Source organism: Sceloporus occidentalis, unplaced genomic scaffold, assembly GCF_023333645.1.
Source record: "Sceloporus occidentalis isolate IW3139 unplaced genomic scaffold, rSceOcc1.0.p SCAF_8, whole genome shotgun sequence".
NCBI classification, from domain to species: Eukaryota; Metazoa; Chordata; class Lepidosauria; order Squamata; family Phrynosomatidae; genus Sceloporus; species Sceloporus occidentalis.
The window spans coordinates 46,769,264-46,795,445 of record NW_028316988.1 but is presented as its reverse complement, the minus strand read 5'-3'; the positions used below and the strand labels follow the sequence as shown (position 1 = coordinate 46,795,445).

Genomic DNA, 26,182 nt, shown 5'->3' with positions numbered 1-26,182 from the left:
ACATCAGCATCCCCTTGCTTTCGAAGGCATCGGCTAAAGGAAATTATGAACCTGAATACTGTATATGCTCATGTATAAGTCTAGAAGTTTAAGTCAAAAAATTGACCCCCAAAACTGACTCGACTTACCCACAGGTCAATATATGTATTGTATCTTAACTCTTAAAGGAAGGAACCATCTCCTGGTGAAAAGCAAGAGTATAATATGCGCAGCACTGACCCCCTCTAGTCTCTCATCCATCCAGTTTTGAGAAAGCACAAGGAGTTATGTCTGCTGGAATTTTATAAGGTCTTTGACACTGTTTTGCTTGGCTTCATCCTTTAGGTCCTTTATCATATGCCCCTAAATTTTACCCTCACCTTATCCACGGGTCATAGCAAAATCCATAAGTTTGGCCCCAAAACTCACCCTCGACTTATAGATGAGGTCGACTTATAGTCGCATATATAAGGTAGTCATCCATTGACCAGCTTTCTCTTCTCTATTAACCTGATCATCATTTACAGCATCAGTTATCTTCTCAGGACTTCAGCTGAACCTTTTTGCATGTACAGTTGGCCCTCCTTATCCACAGATTTTTTATCCATGGATTCAAGCATCCACGGCTTGAAAATATTCCCCAAAATATATAAATACCAATAAACAAACTTGGATTTTGCCGTTTTACTGTGCCATGAACTATAATGGGACTTGAGCATCCACCGATTTTGTTTTCCACAGGAGATTCTGGAACCAAAACCCAGCGGATACCAAGGGCCCACTGTACTATTTGATTTGTTTTTTGTTTGTTTGCAAGATTTCTGTCTCAGCAACAATAATTTGCACTAAATGCATCTGAGGAAGTAGACTTTGGTTTACGAAAGCTCATGCTCATGCCAAGATAGCCAGAATAACCACTATGATGTGAGCAGGACAAGGAGACAAAAATCCTTGCTTACCTACTGCAAACCACTTACAAATTTACAACCAGAACCTGTTTTATATTCTGCAAAGCCCTGTCAATATCTCTTCCGCTGATCATGTTTTGTATGCAAAAGAGCCTTGAGATTTTCCTCCTATTAATGTTTAATGGTAACTGGATATAGGAAAACTGTTATGCACATATTTGGCTTTCTCCATAGGCTAAAGACTCCGGCGTCAAGTGTAACTGCAAGCATAAAACCTTCCTAAATGCTTTCTTGGAAAAGAACACATTCCTGAAATAGAGCATTAATGAGAATTCTGGGTAGCAAGGACTATGGCAGTAAATCAGAGGGAGACTGGAATATGAAGGGAGGATCAAATGTCCATTAACCAGTGACATCATTGATAATGAAGCTGATGCAGTGAAGAAATGTAGCTTGAAGAAAGTATTGATGAATCCGGTTGGGCCTCTCGGAGCAAGCCTTTACCTCAAGGTAGAAAGGGGGAAAGGAGAAATAAAAACAATCAGTTAGTAGCATTAGAATAGGGAAGGTGCATTTCAAGGAAGAGATGATGATATTAATAATGATAATGATAATAATAATAATCTTTTATTTATATCCCTCCTACTTCGACTAGGGCCGAAGTGGCTTACAGTAAAACAGTCCAATACACAATAAAATAACAATACACAACTACACCCTCCTTAAAATAACGATTAAAGCACAAATACATTAAAAGATTCATACTAAAAAATTAATTGTCAACTAAAACCAGAAGGATGGGGTGTGAGATAATTGATGGAATAGATTGCACAATGAGTCTGGAAACCAACTTTTAACAGAAAAAAAGGAGGTGGGTGCAGGGACGTAGCCAAGGGGGGGTTCTTGGGGTCTGGACCCCCCCTTCCATTAGAAAAATGAATGGTCTGTGCTGCTGCGCCGCTGCATCCAAGCCCCATTAGAATGGTGGCAGTTAGTCTGGACCCCCCCCCTTCCTAAAATCCTAGCTACGTCCCTGGTGGGTGGCATTTCTCAGAGGGGAACAGCAAGTGTTTTGAGCAGTGGGCTTGAGGGGTTGAAGTTGGCTTGGCAGCCTGTCTGAGCACCACAGTTCAAAAGGATGTTGAGACGCTGGAGCATGTCCAGAAGAGGGCAACCAAAATGGTGAAGGATCTGGAAACCATGCCTCATGAGGAGAGACTTACGGAGCTGGGGATGTTTAGCTTGGAGAAGAGAAGGTTAAGAGGTGATATGATAGCCTTGTTTAAACACTTGAGGATGGAACAAGCTTGTTTTCTGCTGCTCCAGAGAATAGGACTCAAAACAATGGATGCAAGCCAGAGGAAACAAGATTCCACCTCAACATTGGGAAGAACTTCCTGACAGTAAGGGCTGTTTGACAGTGGAATATGCTCCCTTAGAGGGTGGTGGAGTGTCCTCCTTTGGAAGCTTTCGAACAGAGGCTGGATGGCCATCTGTCAGGGATGCTTTCACTGAGAGTTCCTGCATGGCAGAAAGGGGTTGGACTGGATGGTCCTTGGGGTCTCTTCCAACTCTTTGATTCTATAATTCTAGTGGTTTGTTTTTTTAATTTGAAGCTTTTTCCACATTCACGGTCCTTCACCCTTAACCTCAGTGAATGTGGATGGACCACTGTAAAGTCTAAGGGTATGGACTATATGGGGAGAGAGTGTGTCAGAGAGCCTGGACATATAGGGCTTTTCAGGGGATAATCTGCAGTTTGGATTGTGCCTGGAAACAAACCAGGAGAGCTATGCATGGGACTGGGAGCAGAGCATGGGAGTGGGGAGCAATAGGAAAGGCAATATGCGAACATACTCAATGCAAACCCAAGTTACTGTAAATTAAAATGCAGGAAATACAAAGAATTATTTATGTGTCTCACAGGAAAACAAAATGACCCTGTCAGTACTAGAAGGCAATAACATGGGTGGGAGGAAAGCAAAGAGCAGGCCAGAGCAGTTGCCTATCTAGCAGCTATTATCTCTGCTCCCAATTGCCACAGCCCACTCATAAAACGGCCTGAGATTCTAGGTTCAGTTTTATTGCAACCAGTTGCTGCAAACACTGGGATGGGCAGAACCCTTCTTTTGAAACAAGAAGTCCAAATTGCTGAGCTTCTGATAAAGTCGCCACACGTTTTGCTAAAAAGACAGACCTTGTCATTCATCCCATGGCTACGTGTGCGCATATTTCTCAACGCCCACAACGCGCAGATCTTTTGGAATCATATAGCTGTGTTACAATGTATTATGGTTAGTTGAATAAAACATGTAGTTCTTCCCAAGATATTCTAATAAACAACATAGCAACAGCCTGTAGGTTGTACCCAGATTTACAACTGTGATCACTGACTGTGAACAAAGAGAGAAAAATCTTTTCCTGAACCATGTGGTGCACCAGATTGTTCCATCGTTCTTGCCAATGTTACAAAAAGAAGGGGGAAACTGAGAGGTCCATGCAGCGTCTTGTTGCGTTACTTGCGAGCTTCTTCTGCGATGCTCTAAAAGTCAAAGGAAATGGTAAAGAAAAGCAAAGGCTTAAAGCAAAGTACTAGTCCCAACAACAATAAGCTCACTGAAGCAACAGGTTTTACCTAAATGCAGGGCCTCATTCACACTAACAAACCGATTTTTGTGCTGGATCATTTTAAATCGACGAAGCGATTCAACACCGAATAGATGTTCAGACTTTGATTGCCGCGATCGAACCTGTTGGTTTCAATTTAACCCACTTCATATTCACATTAACAATTGGATTGATTCAAAATGGACTCTCCATGTGCGACATCTCAGGCATGGTTGCGTCATAAGGAACCAAATCCAATCGACAATGTGTTTGCACTTGCATTGAACCAAATTGTTTAAAAAGATGTTGTGAATGCCTCAGATTTCACCGGGTTTAGCACTGGCCCCCTGCAAACTGCATCAGAGAAATTGGGCGCCAGTGTGAACAACTGCCCTTTAAAGTGGTTTAAACTGGTTTGAAAACCAGTTTATTATGTAGTGTGAATGCAGCCCTGGTTTACTGTTTGGGAACTGATTCAATAGAGCTACTTTAGTTGGGATTAGCCATTACATTTCCATACCCTTCAACATTTCACAGATGAAGACCTGGACATGTGCGGATAAGAGCTTTATCACATTACCACAGTACACTGGTATGCTGGTGTGAAAGCACCGGCAGCAAGCCCACTGTACTGCATGATGCTGTATGCGTTTTGGTGTCATACTGTCGTACCATCATGGCAAATCCGAAAAGAAGGAATGCCCCTGTAAGACATTTGCTTATTTTCAGTTTTGAACAGCTGTTTTAAAACAAGTGTGTGCTTTATACATAGGTGTGCGTGTGTATTGAGAATCTGATTCTACATTATTAACTGTGATCATTTTATTTGATTAAAACTACTTTTAACAGATGAATCCATCTAAATACAGACTGCAGTCCTAAAAATAAAGAGAGGGGATGTCTGGTTGATGGAAATATGGCTTTCTGTGTTCAAAGGAGGAACATCCCATGTGCGGCCATCTAGTATAATGTCTGTGCAAACCTATATAATACCTCCCTAATACGAGGCATCTCCAGCTACTCACTCTTTAAGGTCACTGGGCATGGATGGATGGTTGTGCGGAAATGGTATGGGAGGAAGAAATACTGCCTCGCCTACACCTTTTGGCTTCTACAAAGAAGCCGAGCCAGATGCCCAAACAAATGACTGTGGTGCCCACTTCCTCGGCTGTGACACAGGAAATGGTGGGAGAAAGAATTAATCACAAGCATGGTGCGAAAAATCTCGCTGGAGCCAAGCTGTGCTTGACTCAAAACAACTGGAGGCCCTTGTTGTTTTACTTTCCGGAGCCATGACTGTGTGTCCCCATCTGCAGATGGCAAGAAGAGCAGCCAGGGATGAATAACAAGGACCATCGCTCCCAGAGAGAGATATAAATACCCACCAGGAGCCCAAAGGTATGCATTCTGCAAGTGGTCAAATGATTGGATTATCCATAGGTATGGAAGGGGGAAAAATTGCAGAGGTGAAGAAAGATGAGACTGAAGTGGAGGTTCCTGGAAGCTCACACAGGTCCAAAGCGCACTGTGGAAATAACCCAGTGTGAGACCGCTTTAGCTGCTCTAGCTCAGTGCTAGGGAATTCTGGGAATTGTAGTTCACTGAATGCAAGAGGAAGCAGCCAGAGCAGTAAAAGTGGAATAGTAGCACTATAAGTGCGGTAATGCAGTTGTTGCTGGTTATTACCTGTTTATTGCCGGGATAAGTCCTCTTTAATTGCGACGCGTGTGAAAACCTTCACCGCGATTGCATGGTTTTCATGGGCTGATGTCCATTTAAACCCCTGCTTTCCCCCATGTGATAAAGTCCAGGGTTGCCTTAGGTTTGCTGTAAGTTGGAAGCGACTTGAAGGCATACCATTAACCATCACAACGACAACAAGCACCAACACTTTACTTCTTGCTTCTCCATATGAAATAATCCTCTGACCAGAATCCCAAACATGCCTGTGTTTTAATAATATACAATATTAATATGTATATTTATATGTACCATTTTTGTATGCTTTTAATTGTAGTCCTGTTTAATGTTGTGAGTCCCAGTTTTGGGAAAAGAGTGAAATATAAATACATAGTGAAAAAAGGACTGGCTTTCAATACTACTATACACTTAAACTTGTCCAGACGCTAATTGTATGAATCAAGATAAGAGCGATCAAAATAAATTAAGCTAGATTTTAAATACATAGAAGAATTGTTTTTTAAAAAAATTACTTTTGAATCGAAGAAAATTAGATTGAAATGGCAAAGATTTATACGAAGTGGATGAACATAGGAAGCCAATTGTAAATGTGTAGATTTGGAAAACAAGATTGGATGACTCTATTGTATGTTGTTGTTTTGTATATTACTTATTGCAATAATAATAATAATAACAATAATAAATGTGTTACATTAAAATACTTTACACGTTTATATGTTAACATTACATTTTTCACGCTTTCTGCTCAAGCAGTTTAATAAACTTTATTTTAGGGGGCCTTCTTTGAAAATACAAGGGAGTAGATTAAGGGAAGCCGAGTGCTTTCTTCTAAGGACACAAACTACTAGCGTATATTGCAATCTCACCCTTCTGTAGCATTTCCCATTTGTTCCTGGCAGGGAAGAAGAATGCTGACTTTTCAACTTGGATACTATATGGAGTAAGTTTACTAATGCATTCAGAATCCCAACATTGCACATTATCATAACATGAAACGGCACTGAGGTGATGAATTGTAAAATCTGTATTGAGATCTGTTGCAAAATACATCAAATACAGCAAGATATAGCTCCTGGAAGCAGGAGCTCATGCCATTCCCTAGTCTATCCTCAGGGACAAGGAGTTGGTTTTCAGATATAAGATTAGGGTCCAAAACACACTGCAGGAATAACCCGGTTTGAGAGCACTTCAACTGCCCTGGCTCAGTGGCAGGGGATTCTGGGAACTGTAGTTTTGTGAGACATTACTTAGCCTTCTTGGTCAGAGAGAGCTCTGGTGCCACAATAAACTTCAACTCCCAGGATTCCTTAGCATTGAGGCAGGGCAGTTAAGGCGGCCTCAAACAGGGCTATTGCTACAGTGCAGATCAATCATCTATCTGTGTATCATCAATAATCTACCGAACATCATCCATGTGCTTCTCTGTCTATCTATATTCAATAATCTACCAAACTTCTTTCTATCTATCTATCTATCTATCTACCTACCATCCATCATGTACCAAACATCCATCCATCTCTCATAAATAATGTACCATACATGTATCTATCTATCTGTCTGTCTTCTACCAAACATCCATTCATCCATCTATCAATCTATGTATCATCAATAATCTACCAAACATGTATCTGTCTGTCTATCTATCATCTACTACCAATCTATCATCTACTATCATTTACCAAACATCCATCCATCAAGCTGTCTATGTATCATCAACAATAATCTACCAAACATGTATCTGTCTATCTATAATCTACTATCTATCTATCTTCCACCAAATCAATCCATCTATCTATCATCAATAATCTGCCAAACATCCATCCATCTATATCTCTGCCATCCACTTTCCTTGCTCTGCTCCCTTGTTATTTTGTTGCTGAGGGAGGGAGGGAGGGAGGCGTGCGCCTACGTCATCGCCCTCGACGTCACCGCCTTCCCATCCCACGCAAGCGCTGACGTCACCCTCCTCCTCCGCCCCGCCCCCGCGCTCCTCGGAACTCCTTGCGCTGCCGCATCACTCCGTCAGCGCCGCTCTCTTTTCCTCCCCTTCTCTCGGTCTCCTTCCGCGGAGGGGATTCTTTTCTGGTATCCCTCCGCGCCTTCCTAAAATGGCGGGAGGGCGGGCGGCGGAGGAGGAGGAGGGAGGTCCCGCCTCTCCGCGCCCCTCTCCTCTCCCTCCTCCTCCCGCCATGTTTGGAGGAGGAGGAGGAGGAGGAGGAAGGGAGGCCGGCGCATTGGGCGCAAGGCAGCGCGGAGGAGCCGCCCCCGTTTGCCGGCGAGCCGCAAGAGCAGCAGCCTCTCCGCCGCGTCCTCCTCTTTCTCCGGCCGAGAGGATGGAGCTCTGGAAGGAGGCCTCCGCCTTCGCCGCCTTCGCCGCCTCCTCTCCTCCTGGCTTCTCCTTCTCCTCGTAGGCGAGAGAGCCAGCGAGCGAGGCTGTCCCCGTCCCCTCAGAGCGAGGGGAGGGGAAGAGCATGAGCGGCTGCCCCGTCCTTCCCCGGACCAGGACCAGGAGGAGAGGAGGAGGAGGTGGCGGAGACCCAGACGCCGAGGAACCGCCGCCTCCGCCGCCGCCGCCTCGGAGGAGCCATGGTGCCCTTCGCGCCGCCCGACGAGGGCGCAGAGGAACCCCCGCCGCCGCCGCCGCCGCCGCCGCCTCTTCCTCCTCCTCCGCCTCCTCAGCCCCAAGAGGAGCCCTTCTGCCCCCCGATCCTCCTCCCCGACGCAGCCGGAGGCAGCGCCCTCATGGAGACCTCCTCCGGAGGAAGCAACGGAGAGGTGGGTCTCAGGGGGAAGGGAAGGGAAGGGACGGAGTGGGGAACCTGAGGTAAAAAAGGGGTTAATAGGACATCCGAGGTAAAAAGGGAAGCTCCTGAGGTAAAAAAAGGTGGTCCTGAGGTAAAAAGGGGGTAAAGTGGGGGACCTGAGGTTAAAAAGGATGCCCCTGAGGTAAAAAAGGGGTTAATGGGACATCTGAGGTAATAAAGGATGTTCCTGAGGTAAAAAAGCGAACTCTTGAGGTAAAAAAGGGGGGGGGGGTAAAGTGTGGGACCTGAGGTAAACGGACACTTTTGAGGTAAAAAGATGGTTAAAGTGGGGAACCTGAGGTTAAAAAAGACACCCCTGAGGTAAAAAAGTGGGGTAATGGAACACCTGAGGTAAAAAAGGATGCTTCTGAGGTAAAAAAGTGGGCTAATGGGACTTGTGAGGTCAAAAAAGGATGCTCTTGAAGTGTAAAAGGGCACCCTTGAGGTAAAAGGGGATAAAGTGGGGAGTCTGAGGTTAAAAAGGACGCCTCTTGAGGTAAAAGAGGGGGAAGTGGGGCACCTGGGATAAAAGCGGGAGGTAAAGTGAGGGAACTGAGGTTAAAAAAGGGATGCTTCTCAGGTAAAAGGGGGGTAAAGTGGGGGGCCTGAGGCTAAAAAAAGAACACTGAAGTTAAAAGTGGGGTACACGAGTTAAAAAATAAGAACTCTCCTGAGGTAAAAATGGGGGAAAAGGGGAACTGAGGTCCAGAAAGGGTGCTTCTGACTGTGGCTGGGCCACTGGCCTCCATGGAGACCCTCCAGAGTTGGAAGAGGAAGGAGCCAGGTTACCAAAAGGGGAATCCGGAGTTTGTGGCACCTGGGGTGGTGTGCCTTTGTTGTTGTGTGCCTTCAAGTTGTCTCCATCATGGAGTTTCCTTGGCAAGATGTGTCCAGAGGAGGTTTGCCATTGCCTTCCCCTGAGGCTGAGAGCCTGCGACTCACCCAAGGCCCTCCAATGGGTTTCATGGCCAAGTGGAGAATCGAACCCCGGTCTCCAGGGTCGTAGTCCAACACTCAAACAACTATGGCTCTCCATTTCTGACTCAGGGCGACCCTATGATGGGGCTTTCTGGGCAAGGTTTGTTCAGATGGTGGTGGTTTTTGAGACTGGAAGCGTGTGACTCGCCAAAGGTTACCCAACCCTGGTCTCCAGAGCCGCAAATCTGATGCTCAAACCACTATGCCAGGCTGCTGGTAGGTAGGACTCTTGACTATTGGGTGGGGAAAGCAGGCAACATTAAGAACAACCTTCTTCCAAGAAGGCCTCCACCAAAAGCATCTAAGGAAGCTTTCCAAGTTGTTTGCTCAGGTTTTCATTATAGTTATTCCCAAACGCTTGGCTCCAGGTTTTCTTGAAGGACTATATAATCTCAAAAGCTTATCCAGAAACTTGGAACATCTTGCATGTTTGGTGGGAATGCGGGCTAAGGGTTTCTGTGGCTGCTACTAGGTTCTGCAACTTGCATTTGTAGACTTAAGTCTAGGAAAGCTGATGCTGCCAATTCTTTTCTTTCAGTTAGTCTCAAAGCTGCTTCAAGGTCTCCCTACATACTTCTTGCTGAGGTTGAGCTCCCTCTGGCCCCAGAAACAGTTTTGGGGTTTCTAGTGACACCTCTTCATATCCACTCCACTTTTGACTTCCACTTGGTCCTTCTGCTTGCCCTTGGCCTTCTCTTGTTCTTTCTCTCTCTCCAAAAATTATAATCTAGTCTTTCCTGTCATTCTTCTGAGGACAGGGGCCTTGGAGATGATGTCTCTTCCAGGGAGTCGCCATGTGTCAGGATCGATCTGAGGGCAGTTAACAACAACAGCATATCTAACCCTGATATCTTGTGCCATCTTTAGACAAGTCTTCTCTAAATCCAGTGGTTCACCCATTGGCCCTGCTCCCCTCCTAACTGTCCTTACCCAGAGAGAGCTGAGGATCTTGTCTTGCTACTTAAGGACTGGATTCCAAGCTGACCTTCAACCACAGGATTCCCAGGTTTGAAACAGATGCAGTAAAATCATGAGAACAGCTCTCCGTTCTTCTCTTACATCTTTGTCTCACTTCCTCTCTCTGCACTCCAATTCAGGCCTGTGTTCTTCAACTATAGACACCTTAAACATTTGAACCCCTCTCCCCTCAGTTCCTATTATCACTCCATTTAAAAGTCTTCTCCTTTGTTTTTAAATCTATATATTCAGCCTGTTTCCTAAATAAATCTAGTTCTGAACTGTTGCCAGGTGCCTTCCATCCATCCTTCCTTACTCATCCCAATCCATCCTGTCTTAACAGCCGCTTTTCAAGTTGTTTGCTCTGTTTTTCATTACAGTTATTCCCAAACACTTGGCCCCAGGTTTTCTTGAAGGACCGAATAATCCCAAAAGCTTATCCAGAAATTTGGAACATCTTGCATGTTTGGTGGGAATGCGGGCCAAGGGTTTTTATGGCTGCTACTAAGTCCTGGAACTTGCATCCAAGTGTGGCTAAACTGGGTTTATCTCTGTCACCGTTCCTTCAATAAATGAAAACTTCTATATTGTGATATAGTTTGAGAAATTAACTGTGTATAAGGGAAGGGCTTTTAATAGGTTGCTGTGCTATTCTTATTACTTTCCCCCCATGGATACATTTTTGTATTTGATGGAGGGGCTTTCTGTTTTATTTTTTGTAAGTCACATTGAGTCTTTGTTCTGAGGAGACGAAGAAATATTAGTAGTAGTAGTAGTAGTGATTATTGATGATAATACCAACACTAATGCACCTGTCCTAGCATATATCCTCATCACTATAGCAATTTGGTACCAGTTAGGCTTTTGCACTGCAGAATTAAAGCAGTTTGGCATGACTTTAACAACCATGATTTTATCCTACAGAACCTTGGGATTTGTAGTTTGGTGTAGTATTTAGCCTGGTCTGTTGAAGAGCTCTGGTGCCTCACCAAACCACAGATACAAATAGGATAGAGTTGTGGCAGTTAAAGCCATGTCATGCTGCCTTAATTCTGCAGTGTGGATGCACCCTTGGGGTTTGTAGTTTGGTGATGGGCTTTGAATTCTCTGGCGCAGTTCAGTGGAGTTCTCTATCAGAGAATTGTAAGTAGCTCATCTGACTACAACTTCCCAGATTCCTTAGGATGGAGCCATGGCAGTTACAGTGTCATCAGACTGCAGTAATGGTTCAGTATAGCTACACTCTTAATACTTGCTGCTTCGCACACGTGTGCACATGCAACAAGGCACTGTCCCATATTATTTCTGTCTTAGGATTGAGATGTTCCCGTTTCTTGGGATTTCACAATTTGTACTGTCACAAATGACAGTAGTCCCAGCCAAACAGGGGCCCTAAGAGCACATCTTATTATCTCATTTAACAGTTGTTAGTTTCAAGGGTAAGATCATTTATTTTACTGTAGCAGCAACTTATTTTCTGTACTGTGAGCACAGAGGGAAGCAAACTTTTTCTCTCCACTGTTTGTGCACCTGCAAAAGTGAATTCCTTTACTCTGAATTTATAATATACTGCCACTCTGAGTCACTGTGGTTTTCACCATTTTCTTAAACCTCCCAAGGCCTTTGAATCCTTCAAAGAGTTAAGTACTTTCCCCTCCTGTTCAGTGAGCCTGTTTTTGGGCCTGAGATGTCCTCTAACTGTTCCTAATGACCTGTGCATTCCAGCATATTCCAAGTATCAATCCTTCAAGGTGATGCTAGACATTCCATTTTAAAAACAGGAGGTGTCTTGAATCTGTCAACCCCATGATTTGATAGTGGACACAAGGAGTGCTCTCTAAATTTACAACAGACATTAAGGGTTATTGATGATGACCCTTTCTGGAGTCCTTTTCTTCGAAAGATAAACTGGTTTTGGTCTATATCAGGGTGAACAAGTTCAGCCCTCCAAAGGTTGCTGGATGACAACTCTTATTGATCCTAGCCTACATAACAAGTTGTATACAAGGGGATCTTGTAGCACCTTTGAGACTAACAGAAAGAGGTTGGTAGCATGAGCTTTTGCAGAGTTGAGCCTACTTCCTCAGATGCATGTATGCTTGAATAGCAAGTTGTGAAGATTGCTTGGAACTACAGTCCAGCAATATTTGGAGGACACATTTTGCCCACCCTTGTCTGGACGGTCCTGATTTGCTACTCTCGGCTAACTCAAACAACATTTTTTGTAGCTATTCATTTCACGTTTATCCTGTTAGGCTTTAATAGATGTTAAGGCCCATATGAATTTATTAGTTTGTCTCCCATTCAGGCACTGTGTAGACCCGGACCTACTTAATTTCAGCAATGCTGATGTCTCATGTATCTACATCCAGGTTGTATTTGGAGCAGGGCTGGAGAGCTTGAGCTTCTACGGTGGTTTGGATTACACCTACCAGAATCATTTGCTATATTAGCTGAGGGCTTCTGGGAGCTGAAGATCAGAGCATCAAGTGGGAGAGGAGCAAAGGTCCCCAACCCTTATACAGAGGCCCCACACATCCTTTAGGACTACAGTGAACTGCTCACAGTTTCTGCCTGCCATTGTTCCATCTTCATGTCTAAAAGCCATCTGCACTTGAGGCTTTACTCATCCCTTGGAGGGTTTGGGAACTTATGTAGTTACTGTTTCTAGGCCAAAGAGACACTGACAAACTCTTGGCCTCTCAAGGGCTCATTTATTATGAAAACAAATGGTGCAGGCTTAAGATAGAGAGAGATTCAGGGAAGTGGAACCTGATAAATTGTATGCATTGTGACATCTGTAAGTCGGCATGCCCACCTTCTCCAATGTATTGCCCAGATGTTAGATTGCCAGGATGTATTTTATTGCCAGGATGTTAGAAAATGCCATTTGGTGCCTGGATCTTCTTTATTTGCTTCTGGCCAGTTGTTACAGCATTTGTCAGAATGGCTTTTGTTCTGTTGTTGCAGGCTGACTATTGACTGGTTTCCCTGCCCCTGACATCACCAGAGGTTTCATTAAACAAACATACCAGATGTATCCATTACTTACAGTTCCCTAACACTGTCCGGGCAGAGCTTTTTTAAAAGGTATCCAGATGTTTCATGACAAAACTAAGCAATAACTCCAGGAAGAAGTTTATATTTTTTTACTGATCAGTTTTCTCGGCGCTTTCCTAATTCTAGAGTTATTGTTGCTGGAAGTGGAGTGCATTGTACGACTGAAGGAAATTCACACTGTGAAAATGGTCCTATGCTAGAGTAGGGTGCTTTGTGATATTTACAGATCTATGCTGTAATGATATAAACAAGACTTTGCAGTAGACCTTAGGTTTCTGGAAACGGTGAGTGAGAGTTGGATATGAAATATTGTAAATATGCCTTAAATGCCAATTTGCATGCTCTGTCAATGAAAGATCTAATCTAAACAACTGTTTCAGAAACTGGTTTGACTTGCCTCTGGTTGTATTGGGTTGTTTTTTTAAACATACTAATAGTCTACATCTCTTAGAGGGATCCTTTTACAGTTAGAGATTATTGTACTTCTATACTGTGAATGTATGAGGGAATTAGCTGGAAGTTTAATACTTCTTGGCTAAGCACAACCTGATCCTGTACATCTTACTTGGAAGTGCAAGAACCCTACAGAATCCAGTGGTATGTCATTCCCAAGTACTGGTGGGTATATATGTTGAATTGAAGTCTGTGGGACTGAAAGCAGCCTAACTGTGTGCAGGATTGTAACTTCAGTCTTCTAGATTTCCTCAGTTTGTGTGTCCATAGAAAGCGGTTCTTTAAGCACTGTAATTACGGTGCAGTTCTTTATTATAGCTGCATGCACTTCAAAATATTTCCGTGACTGAATACCTAATCATGGTTTATATGCCTGAGTAATTTAGGAAAATACTATAATAAAATTGCATTATTGGTTACCCAAATAAAAACATTCTGTTACCTCTAATGTGCCGAAGATTGATATTTATACTCAGAGGTGTTAAAATATAACACAGCAAGACTAGCAACAAATTCTTAATTTTTGAATTATTCCAACGAACCTCTGTGCAAGTTAATCCTCTGTTACTTTTCATTCAGAGTATTGCAGAATTGCCTAACCTTTACACAGTCCTGTTTGAGTCTAACTGTTTTCTAAAGCTGCAATCCTATGCATGCTTATTCAGGAGTAAGCCCCAGTAAACCAAAACACACTGCAGAAGTAATCCAGTGTGAGACCGCTTTAACTGCCCTGGCTCAATGCTAAGGAACGTAGTTGTGTATGACATTTAGCCTTCTGTGTCAGAGAGCTCTGGTGCCACAATAAACAACAGTTGCCAGGATTCCCTAGCACTGAGCCAGGGCAGTTAAAGTAGTCTAAAGCTGGATTATTTCTGCAGTGCGTTTTGGACCTAGGTGTCTTGGGTCCAAATTGCACATTATGTAAATAGGTACAGGAATAAGCTGCCAAGCAGCAGTTGTTTCCCTGTCCCCCTGTTCCAGGTAGGACAGCATGACCACAATGAAGGAAGGGAGAAAGTGCAATGTGGCATTTCATGCTTCTGACTCTTCCTCGTTGCTCTAATTTGGTTACCTTGTTCTGTCCTGAAAGCAGAAATAGTGGAGGTGAACCATGGGGTTGCTGTAGGTCAGCAGGCCATTTGAAGTCATGCACATGCACACAGAGGGGAATTTTGCATCAAGAAAGGCAAGCCAACTTTTCAGCTAGCCTGCAACATCCTAAGCCTTGTTAGTAACTGCTTCCTGTCTCTCTGCTACTTGGGGAACCACAGATAGAGCAGTGCTGCTCAAGCTATCAGATGTGAGGACCAGCAAGTCCCTCCTCCCCAGTGGGTCAGGGACTGATAACGTATTTGTGCTCATTTGCTGCAATTCTTTATTTCTTTTCCTCTTTCCTAGAAGCTCTCCAGGGACTGGCAGCAAATTACTGCAGTTGCATCTGCATTGCAGAAATAATGTAGTTTGACCCAGCTTTAACTGCCCTGGCTTAATGCTATGGAATTTTGGGACTTGTAGTTTTGTGAGATACTTAGCCTTCTCTATGTGAGAGCTCTGGTGCCAGAGCAGACTACAGATCCCAGGATCCCATAGCATTGAACCATGGCTGTTAAAGTGGTGTCGAACTGCATTATTTCTACAGTGCAAAAGAAGCCTGGGACTGGCACCAGCCTATGAAGTCTAAGAACCACTGATGCCTCCTGTCGCTGGCTTCAGCTTTGGTCTCTTACTTGTTCATTCAGAAGTCAAGGAAATCACTTTTATTGCTGAAATCCAAAGTGTGGCCTTTCTGGTGTATGGATCCTGGTATTTCCTTGCTTAATATTTAAAAAGTTTTTGTCATTACTTGTGTTTGACTCCTGGCATTTCATGCTAAATGTTTTTAAAAGTTTCCGAAAGGCTAAAATCAGTTGTTTAAAAATCAGGGGGTTCTGGGTATGTTGACTGATGCCATATGCATTGTTGCTGCTTATGTCACATATGAAACTTGTTATCTAGGTTCTGAATACTTTCCAAATGGCTGGACATGTTTTGAAATTAAAGTGACTATAAAAAATATTGGTAGTGTAGAAAAGATTTCTTGTTTTGGTTTCGAGCTTAAAGTTCTGCAGATTCACATTCATCCATAATGTCTTCCTTATCCATTCTCAAAACATTATTAGATAATTAATGGGAGTTTGGCATTTTGTTATGTGTTTGATATGTGAATACTGTTACACACTTGGTTCTTCTTGTAATATCTTGGATATATTATAATTTAAGTAGCGAATTGTGCTGTATGGTTTGTGATCTTGTTGCTATTTCTTAACCATATGTTCAGATTTCCACTATCAGAATAGCAGATTTGTCCATGGGAAACTGTTGCTTTACTCTTTGAAGTTCATGAGGAAATCAAATGCCAGAATAACACAGTAGCCTGGAATGGAATTACTCAGCCATAACAAAAAGGATGTTTACTTAGGACAATGCTGTTGGATTTGGAGACAGCAAATATTGTCATGAATATGAATTGAACCTTGCTCTTTCTGCTGCTTTGCCAGCTCAGTGCCTCTTTTGTGTGTGCGCTTATTGTTGAATTGGTGAGAAAGAAAAGTGCATCCTTAGTTTAGCAACTCGATTGCCACATTCCTCATAGTGATGAAATCAGTACTTTAAGTTGCTTTTGTATGGTTGACTTTGTTTACATTTATATTGTGAAACCTGTTTTCATTAATCTAGGTTGTCAAGTCACTAAGTACAGAATACATTTTTGGTGAACATCCCTATTGAAGGACATGTACTTTCTAAAGTGTACTGTGTGTATGTATATAAGCGAACTGCTAAGTAGCCAGAACTCTTGTAATCATAGATAGTGTCAAACTGAATATGCAAGTAGCAGTTACAGTTGGCCCTCCATATTTGCGGCTGTGACTTCTGCGGATTTGATTATTTGCGGTTTTAATTAATATGTTCCCTCTTGGACTCTCTAGGCCCTCCAGCGCAACTCTGCCAGAAGTTGACTACAGAGTTGTGCTGGAGAACCTAGGAGTTCCTAGTCAAAACACCTCTCTAGGCATTTGTAGGTCCTCCAACATGAATCTGTGATCAACCTCTGGCAGATGTTGGCTGTAGAGTTGCACTGGAGCACCTGCACATTCCTAGAAAGGCGTTGGGTAAAAATAATAAGCGTTCTTTTATTTGTGGTTTTTCCACATTCATGGGGGTCCTACACCCTTAACCCCAGGAAATGTGGTGGGACCACTGTACTGTATTTTGGAGATTCATTTGTGTGCTAGAGATGTTCATCTGGTTTCTCTGCTACTAGTGATATTTGGGGGTTTGAGGGGGGAAAATCTTAAATGGAAATAAAATCTTGTTCTTACTTGTTTCCGTTGCAGTTTCAAGTAGAGATGAGAACATTGGGTTAGCTATTGTATATCATCCTGAACTTGTTTATGGCTGATACTTCCCATGCGCATACACATTTACTGGATCAGTCATGACGAGGCCTTGAAATTGAATGTGTGAAATTATTCCACACAAAGCTGTTACCTTTGAGGTGAAGTTAAAGGTAGTCATCAATCTGATATGCTTCATTTATTCAAACAGCCCAGTTATCATTATCCTAACTTCCCATCACCAGGTGTGACATGGCTTGTTGTGGGAAGCTTCAGATCCTGCAGTGTGTTTTGGGGGGGAAACCTGGAGCAGCACCACCAGTGTAAATGTGAAGGGTGGGTTTATAAATGATACCATATATATGCAGGACTTGTTTCTTTAAGAGAGGCTTATATGGCAATAGCAACTCCCTCTCCCAAAGGTCTGCTTTGTTCAGTGGGTCCTGTCTTTGGGTCAGCCTTTACGTTCCTGTTTGCTTTGTTTGTCGCTTTCACTCTTACATGCTCAACTAGTAGGGTTATGGCATGCTGCAGTACTTGATTGCTTTGGAATTTAAGGTACAAGAAAGATCCACCAATGTGCCCGTGTTTTTGAGTGACACGAGGGAGTGATCTGTGGTCTGAATTTCCATTCTTTGGGCGGTGGGTATAGGTCATAAGTTTCCTTTAAAGTCCCCCCCCCCTCTTCATGGGCTCTCTTTCAAAACATAATTTAATGGAAAGACTTTCTGAAGCATCTTCTGGTTTGCTTCCTCTGCTACTGGAAGAAGAAAGGGGACGTTCGTTGCATTGCTTATGTGTAAGCGAACACCTGAAAGACACTTATGCTAGCAATGAAGCTAAGGTTGGTAGGTTGGGTAAATCCCACCCCACAGACCTCTGATAATGAGAAGATAGATCAGGGGAAATACTGTATCTCAGCAATGGAAAATGCTGAAGGATTCTTGAACCACTAATGAGAGGCAAACTATACACCTCTTCATCTGCCAGAGTGTTGCTGCAGGTTTTGGCCTTTTAAAATGATGGGAAGCAACATGGAAAACTTTCTGCTGTTGATGAGGAATGTTCCTTCTTACCTTTTTTTAAAACTCTGCCACTTTTAAAAACCTTCTTCCCCCAAAAAACACACACACTTTAAAACGATCACTATCCCGAATAGTAAGTAATGCATGATGATTATTGGGAAATTAGCAACTGAAAAGTACTTGTTATGCCAGACCAATTCCATGTGTGTTAGACAGAGCAATTAAAAAGTAATGACTAAAAATAATAAGACTTTTGATTAGCTCCTAGTGCTTTCTGGCTGGCTTATTATGATGGCAGCCTCTGAAAGTTATTTGAATTTAGTAAATACTTAATTGCTTTATGTGAGCTGAAAAATACAAGAGACTTTTGAAACCTACTGTTTTATTGATAGAAACCACTTAATTTGCCCTTTTCTTTGATTGAAGAGTGTTTCAAAATCAAGGTTCTGTTGAAAAGGATTTAATCAAGTGGTAGACTTGGTTTACAAGAAAACTCTGCATTGTCTGTGTTTTTAGTAATTTATTGCATTTTTAGATTATAAAGTCTTATTAGGGAAACCAGGGTTGGTGGCTCTCTAACACAAAAGGAAGTGAACACGCCAAACCTCCTTCAATGGGAATTAATTTCTAAAGCTTTTGAAGTAACCCAGTTCCATTAATGGTGTTAAAGATAGGCAAGCTACTCATTTGTTGGGGAGAATGCAAAGATCTAGGCTCAGACTTGATGTTATAAGTGTTCCCAGTACTATTGGTAGTTTGTAATGTGGATGCCTTTTGCATGCACTCACCTTGAGTCTTAGTAAGTACAACTCACACCTGTTTGGCTCCTTTCTGTTACAAGTGTGGTAGGTCTGTGGCTCTTTGCTGAATTTGGCTCTTAGCTGCTGTGTAACCTGCTTTAGGTTGAGTGACTTAAAAGAAAGTCAGATATGTTCTAACTTTCATTCATGCAGCAGTTCTTGGTTGCAATTGAATTTTATTGTCTTATTTATTGTCAACCGCCCTAAGAGCTCTTCTATAGAGCACCCTATAAATACTGATATTAAGCAACACATCTATTTGTGGAATTCATTTCTCAGGATGTAGTTGCTGGGTATTTGTGTGTGAGCGCACCGTAAGATGGTGGAGATGTTATGATAAGGACTTGTTACTGAAATGTATGGTAATTAATACAACATAATTAATTTAATTTAATTTAATAATTATCTTGCCTTGTTTTTATCAGGTTTTTCAAGTTCTTGGTTAGTACAGTCTAGCCTTGTTTGTAAGGTGCAGTAGTTCAACCAAATTTAGTCGCTTGGTAGTTGGGAGAAAAAATTGAAGATGTCATCTGTGTAGCGTAACTTAGTGAGACCTTTAATTAAATGAAACCAATATTAGTAGAATTGTATTTGGGGGCATGCCTAACTTATACTCCTAGGTGAATACCTAGTCTTGAAACAGGTGCATGCATGTTTCTTAAAAGCAAAATCAGCACAAGACTTCTTAAATTTAGGGGTTTTTTTTGCTAAACTATAAAGTGTTTTGTGAAGTTGAAGGCTTTCACAGCTGTGTCTTCTGAATATGCCAGTCACAGATGCAGGCAAAATGTCAGTAATAAGTTCTTCCAGAACACGGCCACATAGCCTAAAAAACCCTTAAAAAAATGTAGTTTGAGCCATATAGGCAGGGAGTTCCACTTCTCAAAATGATGTTTTTTCACATTTATGAACACTGTCTTTAGGATGGCATTTAAATCAGGGGAAATTAAAATAATTGGTACAAAATTATTTTCAAATCAGTTTCCAGCTCTATCTCCTTTATTTGCTCATGAAGAATATTTATTTGTTTGACATTACATAGAGCTGGACCAAGAGGGGCCCTCCAGATCCTAACATCCTTTACTATTAGCTGTGTTTGCTAGGACTGATAGCAACTGCACCCCTGACAATTTAAAATGCTTAATTATTACCATAATTTAAAATGCTTAATGGAAACCCATTGGGTGACCTTAGGTGAGTCGCACACTCTCAGTCCTAGAAAACCCTGAGATAGGGCCACTAAGTGAGACACCAGTCGGTGGCAGCGACTGAATCCAGTTGGATGTTTCCTGCCTTTGCAGCCAAGTGAAGTGCCACTTGGCAGCAGTGGTCAAATCTGCTTGGATGCTTTTCTCCCTTCCCAGCTATGAGGGCTACTTTCTTAAAAGAGCAGAAACTGTGGGAAGCATTTGGGATGTCTGTTTATTACAGGGACCTTCTGTGAGCAGAGTTGCAGGAACTGAATTCCTCCCCAGCTTCCCCCTCTTCTCTTTCCCCCTGAGGTGGAGAAAAGGTTCCTTGAGTTAAAACTCAGAGGGCACTCTTTCCTCTCCATCCCTCATTCACTATATGTATGTACAGGGGCCCCTCCTAACTCACGGATCTGAGATCCACGACCTCGACTATGCGCGAAGGGGCGAACTAATGGTGCACATCCCTCGGCCGCACCCAATTCAAGCCCTTGAATACACGCAAACCTCCATTTTTGCGGGGTGTGTGTATATCAAGAATGGATCCCCTACGCAAACGAAGGGCCAACTGTATACACAAATTCCGACATTCCAAAATCTGTAAAAAAAAAATATGTCTGAAATACAGAACACTTCTGGTTCCAAGCATTTTGAATTAAGGGAGGCTCAATGAGATTTGGCCTTTAGTAACAGGAAGCTTGAGTAGATATTGCTTTCAAAATTCTAAAACATATCAGTAGCATTCTGCCTAGACTAAACATGGGAGAATTACAGACTTTCACTTGGAGTTTAGATTTGATCTTTAGAAATGGCACTAGGCAGTTGCCTCCTCTTGACGTTAACTGGAAATGCTGGACTTTCTACTCTTTTCCATTCATTTTTCCACAGTATTGCTCAGAATTACATAACATTAAATCGTCATGGCTGGAAATGTGTTCTCTTATTGTCTGAATACATACACAGAATATCATGTGACTGTATCACCTTTAGTTGGAAACTTGAAGTGTGTAATGGTCAAAATATTGTACAGATAGATACAACCTTCCTAATCTAGAGCCAATAATTGTGACATTTTAGGTTCTTGATTAAAATAAACTAGTATGCCACAAAGTATATTATATAGTGACATTTTTGTACAAATTTGACATCTTCTTTCATTTGAATAAAACAAATGCCTGATTTGTTAATATATTCTGAACAAGGTTTTATATGGTGATGCAATGCCTTATCTATGAATTGGGATACTCCACAGAAAGAGCTAATTTTAGGGCTAATTAAAAAAATGGGTATCAGCTTTTCAGATTTCTGTTTGATTAGAGAACATTGGATTACCAATAATCATGTATTGGAAGTATATCGTGTGGTTATTTGTGTTTCTAATTTCACCTCATTACTATTTTCTTCTTTCAGCTAAATGGCATTAAAATGGTAGACGAACCTATGGAAGAGGGAGAACCGTATTCCTATAATGTAAGTACTGTACTTGTATCATAAACCATAATTGCTCATAATGCTGGGAGCTGCTATAAATTAGTTCAAAATAGTTTAATATAATTGTCATTTGTGAAGTTTATATACCCAAAACAATGCAAACTAGTCTGGCTGGAGCAGGAGAGACCAGTCATTGTTTTCTTCTTCCTCTGCCTTTCCCCTTACTTGAATCCACAGGAGAAGATCCAGCAGGAACAGACGCCTGATGTTATCTTTGCCACCTTATAGGCAAGGCTGGGACCCAAGCCATGAAGTGCTTGGTAAATAATCACCAGCACCTTGAATTAAAACATGTGTATATGGGATGTTAGTGCAACTAGAAGAAAAACTGGTTGGATGTGATGATGATGATGCCTCACATCCATGAGGAAGTGGGTAGTGGAATATTCCAATTTGTAGCATCTGCATTGTCTTCAGGAGTGCAATTAAGAAAGCAATTATGAAGGCAATGTACAATTAAGAAAGCAAGCCTGAAGTTCATAAAAGAATAGGTTAACATTGCAAGGCCTTCAGGAGGGAGAGTGGCTGACACAGCAAATAGAGTTATTATAAAGTTGTAACTGGTACCTGGTTATCAGATTCAAAACCTCTTCTGGTGTGGAGCTTGACAAATTTACCTCCTGGAAAACTCAGCAAAAACTACTAATAGCACATATTATTTATCTGGATCCAACACCAGTCTGTGAGCTCTTTTCCAGGTGACCATTCTTTCAAATACTAATTTAGGAGAGACTGAGCATTTGAATGTTTAATGTCAACATAGAACTGGATATCATCAGCATTTGTAAAGGCTTGAAGGAATCATCCTCAGACCCTGGGCACTTCAATAGCTTTTGGGAAAGAAATTGGAATACATGGCTGTCCTGCAGCTTTAGTGAAAAAGCAACTTTAAAGTGTGTGTGTGTGTGTGTGTGTGTATAATCATAAAGTGCACTTTGAATTGTCTCTGGAAACATCAATTAACCTGTTGTTGCGTATATCATAAAACTGGTCCTAGTAAATAGTTTTGCTGTTCCTTGGGCTTTCTGAAGTTTTTGTATGCTCCTCAAGTAAAGCCTCATGTAGAGTATGTTACATTTCCAGCCGCAGGGTGTTGCAGTAGGTCATGTAGTCCAACATCAGGGCAGCACAACCGGTCTGGAATGGCTTACAAGAGGTAATAAATATCCTGAAAGAAGGTTGGAATCCCCCTCCTCCATGAAAGAACTAGACAAGATCCTGAAGAGTAAAGATATACAACTGAGCACTAAAATTAGAATAGTCCAATGCATTGTATTCCCCATCACTGTGTACTAGACAGGGTCGCCATGAGTTGAGGTCGACTCGAGGGCAGCTAACAGCAACAAGAAACATAAGCGTCTTGGAGGGCTGAATTTGAGAGCTAAAAGGGACAGAAGATTATGGAAAGTAAACCTGGCAGGTTTGCTGTGTCACTTTTTGTGGAAAGGTATACTCTGCCAGTTGTGACTTCTGCTGTTACTGCAGTGTTGTGACATTGTAACATGGGGCAAGAAGGACAGGATTAGATTTCACATATTGATTTGAACTAAATAGGCCACTTGTCTTGCGGCAGAATGCTAGCTCTTACATCCATTTTAAAGCTTAATTTTAAAACGGAAGAAATCCTTGCTTCATCTTGCCTTTCTGAATTTGTTAAAAAAAATCCCGAGACTTCATTTAATCTGTAGTGTAATCTACATGTAGTAACAGTACATGGCAAGGCAAACTACTTAAAGCAGGGCTGGGCAGATTTCAGCCTTGGTTTTGACTAGAATTATGAGATCTACCAATCTTGTGCGGAAGACATGCGCTTAAAGAACTCTGAACCCAGGACCTCACAGTGTTTCCACATAAAATCTACTCTTGATTCCCGCAGCCATTTTTAACTTCAGCTTCCTAATGTAGGGTGGCAGGGAATCATTTTCCTGTTGCAATTGTTAAATAATTGTGAGTCAGAAAACCTTGCTGATATACTGCTAGATCCAGATACTCCCTTCTACTCACTCCAGACTTCAGAAAGACTTGGTGTTAAGAGCTCAGCTGGATACAGTTCTTCAAACAAAATGTCTTGGCTTGATAGCTCACCTTTGGCTGCTGTGATGATTGTATGGCCTTGGGGCATGCCAGTTCTGCAGCCACAAGGTTGTGAGTTCGATCCCAGGGCTCCAGGGTTGACTCAGCCTTCCATTCTTTCGTAGGTCAGTAAAATGAATATCCAGCTTGTTGGGGGCAATTGGCTTATAGATTGTAAACTGCTTAGAGAGTGCTGAGTTCACAATTAAGCTGTATAGAAATGTAAATTCTGTTGTTGTTGTTGTTCTTGGCTTTATGTCAGGGTGGGTGAAGAAGAGGAAAAGAACAGTAGTGGGACCCTTTTGAATATCCAAAGCTAAATTGCTGCCACGTTCTGAGCTACACCTGTCTGCTCTTGATTTATGCTACTAATGTTCCCAGTTGTGAAATCAGGTTGCTGCAACAGAGAAATTAAAGGAAGCCGGTCAGACTTGTTAGTAGAGGAATGTAGGTCTAGGAACAGGAAGTGGAAAGGTAAGAGAGACTTGGAAGGCTGTAGCAGGTCCAAAAGCCAAGGGGGAGGAGTACTGAGTCTGAAGCAACAATTGAGTAAGAGCACTATACAGTTACCCAGCACCTGTTTCCTCTCTCCCTCGTAGTTCTGCTCTGCTTATGCCACTACTGCCCACGCTAAACAGCTGTTGAGCTTCCAAGTTCTTCTGTTACGCTGTGTGCTGCTACTCAGTATTTAGGATTCACTGGCTGTAGCTTTCCAAATTAGTGAATGTACTGAGGAATATAATTCAGTTACATGTGGGGTCTAGAGTGACTCAGCAAGCAAGTGTTTAGAGTTGTATTATAGGAGAGAGATTATATCATTTTCACTGACAATTGCATGAAAACTGTTTTCATCAAGTTCCTATTTAATTACGATGGTGTCAGTTTCCACAGAAACCAGTTGTGATGTCAGAGAAGAGTGGTTTAAGATGTGTCTTGAATATAGAAACAGGATGTGGTCGAATCTGCTTTCTGTAAATGTTCAGATTTATTAAAATTTGAAAATAGCATTGTTGAATGTCTTGTGTGTGGCATCAGTTAAAGACTTCATTAATACTGATTGATATAGCTTCTGTTTTTTCCTGTCACTAGGCAACGTGAATGCTTTTTTTCCTTAAGGGAGGCATGCATTTTTAATATGTATGAGAAAAGTACTTAGATGCCTTCTAATCTTATGTGAGAGGAGGAATAAGAGGCTCTGACGTAAGTGTTTTTATACACTGGGAATTTTGACCTTTATAGTGTTTATATCATCAGTGCATAGTTGGAGGAAGCTGGTAATTTAAGAAGAAAACAGCTTCCTATTACATGCCTTAAATTCATCCCGATTTTGAAAATACAGGCCTTGTAACTTCTGCATCCCTTAACATCATGGGGAACAGGAAGACATTTTTAGAGGTTAGCGTAGAGGAATCCCCAGGTTTTTGACAACTTACTTTTTCAACACTTGCAAATTACAGACATGTTCCAATAACTAAACAAGGGATTCTCTCTTAACGTCAGTTATTCTTGCCTTCGAGATTCGCTTGGGATCACATGTGTGCACAGTCCTGAGGCTTGCATATAGAAAGAGCAGATCCCTCCTTAAATTAATGAAACTTGTCTGTGTAATTTGCAAGTGTGGAAAGATAGGGCTTGTATCAGTTGTTTTTCCTATGGAGGTTCGCTTGCTTTGGACTGCTCACAATGCACACTGCTTGCAAAATGAACTAAGGCAGGGGGGGGGGGAAGGTGCTGTTGACTATGAAGGTTTGGGACCTCCAACCCCCCCCCCCCCCCAGCTTACTTTGCAAGCAGCATGCATACACATGCACATGGGAGCAGTCCAAACCACGCTCCATAGCATTTCAAAGCCCCCCCCCCCCCCCCGCATTTGGTCCATGGTGCTTCAGAGATTGTGGGCAGTGCTCTTTCAGTTTGCGTTTGGTTGATCGTGGAGCTTTTGAGATTGTGGGCAGTATTACAGTATTACTTTACAGTATTACTGTACAGTACTTGTGCTTATAATACAGTGTGTGTGTGTGTATACACATAGTATGTTATTAAGCTTTTGCATACATTTGAATGTGATACAGAATGTGTTTTAATTTTGTAAGCCACCCTGAGTCCCAGCCTTGGAAGAAGGGTGGGGTATTATTATTATTATTATTTACATTCTTCAGTGGCCAGAATTCATTTATAAGCTACAAACACCAAGGTTCCACTTTTCAACCAGTTCTACTTTCTGACAGTGCTCCGGTCCCTAACCCATCAGATAAGAAGGGGCTTCCTGTCAAGTAGTGATATGAGTTTATAGATTTATAAAACTGCATAGGGAGAAGGGACTCTCCTCTGCCACATCCCTTGAATATGTAGCCTTCCTCCTTTCAATAGTGAATAGCATGATTATTATTTTACTCAGAGGCCTACCTAAACATTTCTTTTTAACTTTTTGGTTGAAAAGAATTGTAAATAAAAGAATAAACCAAACGGGAGTAATCCGTGTTTGTCCCTTTTAGTGTGGTGTCTGTTATGATTTATTTTTTATCCATCACGACTTACCTAGATCTGGCAAAATGTGCTAGCTTCTGATATTTATTTATTTATTTATTTATTTATTTATTGGTTGTAATACAGTATTTTAGCCATTACTTCCATGTATGTGATCAGATCTCATAAGATGGCATGTTGACAGTAATGTATGTTAGAAGATAGAACAGGGGCATGTAACTCATATTTGCAGAAAGCAAAGGTAGATATGATACACATTAGAAACGTTCCAACCTTGAGTATGGTTAGGGTTGCC

General features: G+C 41.9%; 1 protein-coding gene across 1 annotated transcript in view; it reads left to right on the top strand.

The window, feature by feature from the left end:
• The first annotated feature begins 7,346 nt into the window (after positions 1-7,346).
• The window catches only part of LOC149308836 (ribosomal protein S6 kinase alpha-6-like), a 51,052-nt gene continuing 32,216 nt past the window's right edge, over positions 7,347-26,182 (top strand). Inside the window, exons 1-2 of the mRNA XM_089536532.1 lie at positions 7,347-7,970; positions 21,247-21,306. Of these exons, the coding sequence (XP_089392658.1) occupies positions 7,782-7,970; positions 21,247-21,306 (249 nt within the window). The 5' untranslated portion in view covers positions 7,347-7,781. The remainder of the gene's footprint in view (positions 7,971-21,246; positions 21,307-26,182) is intronic.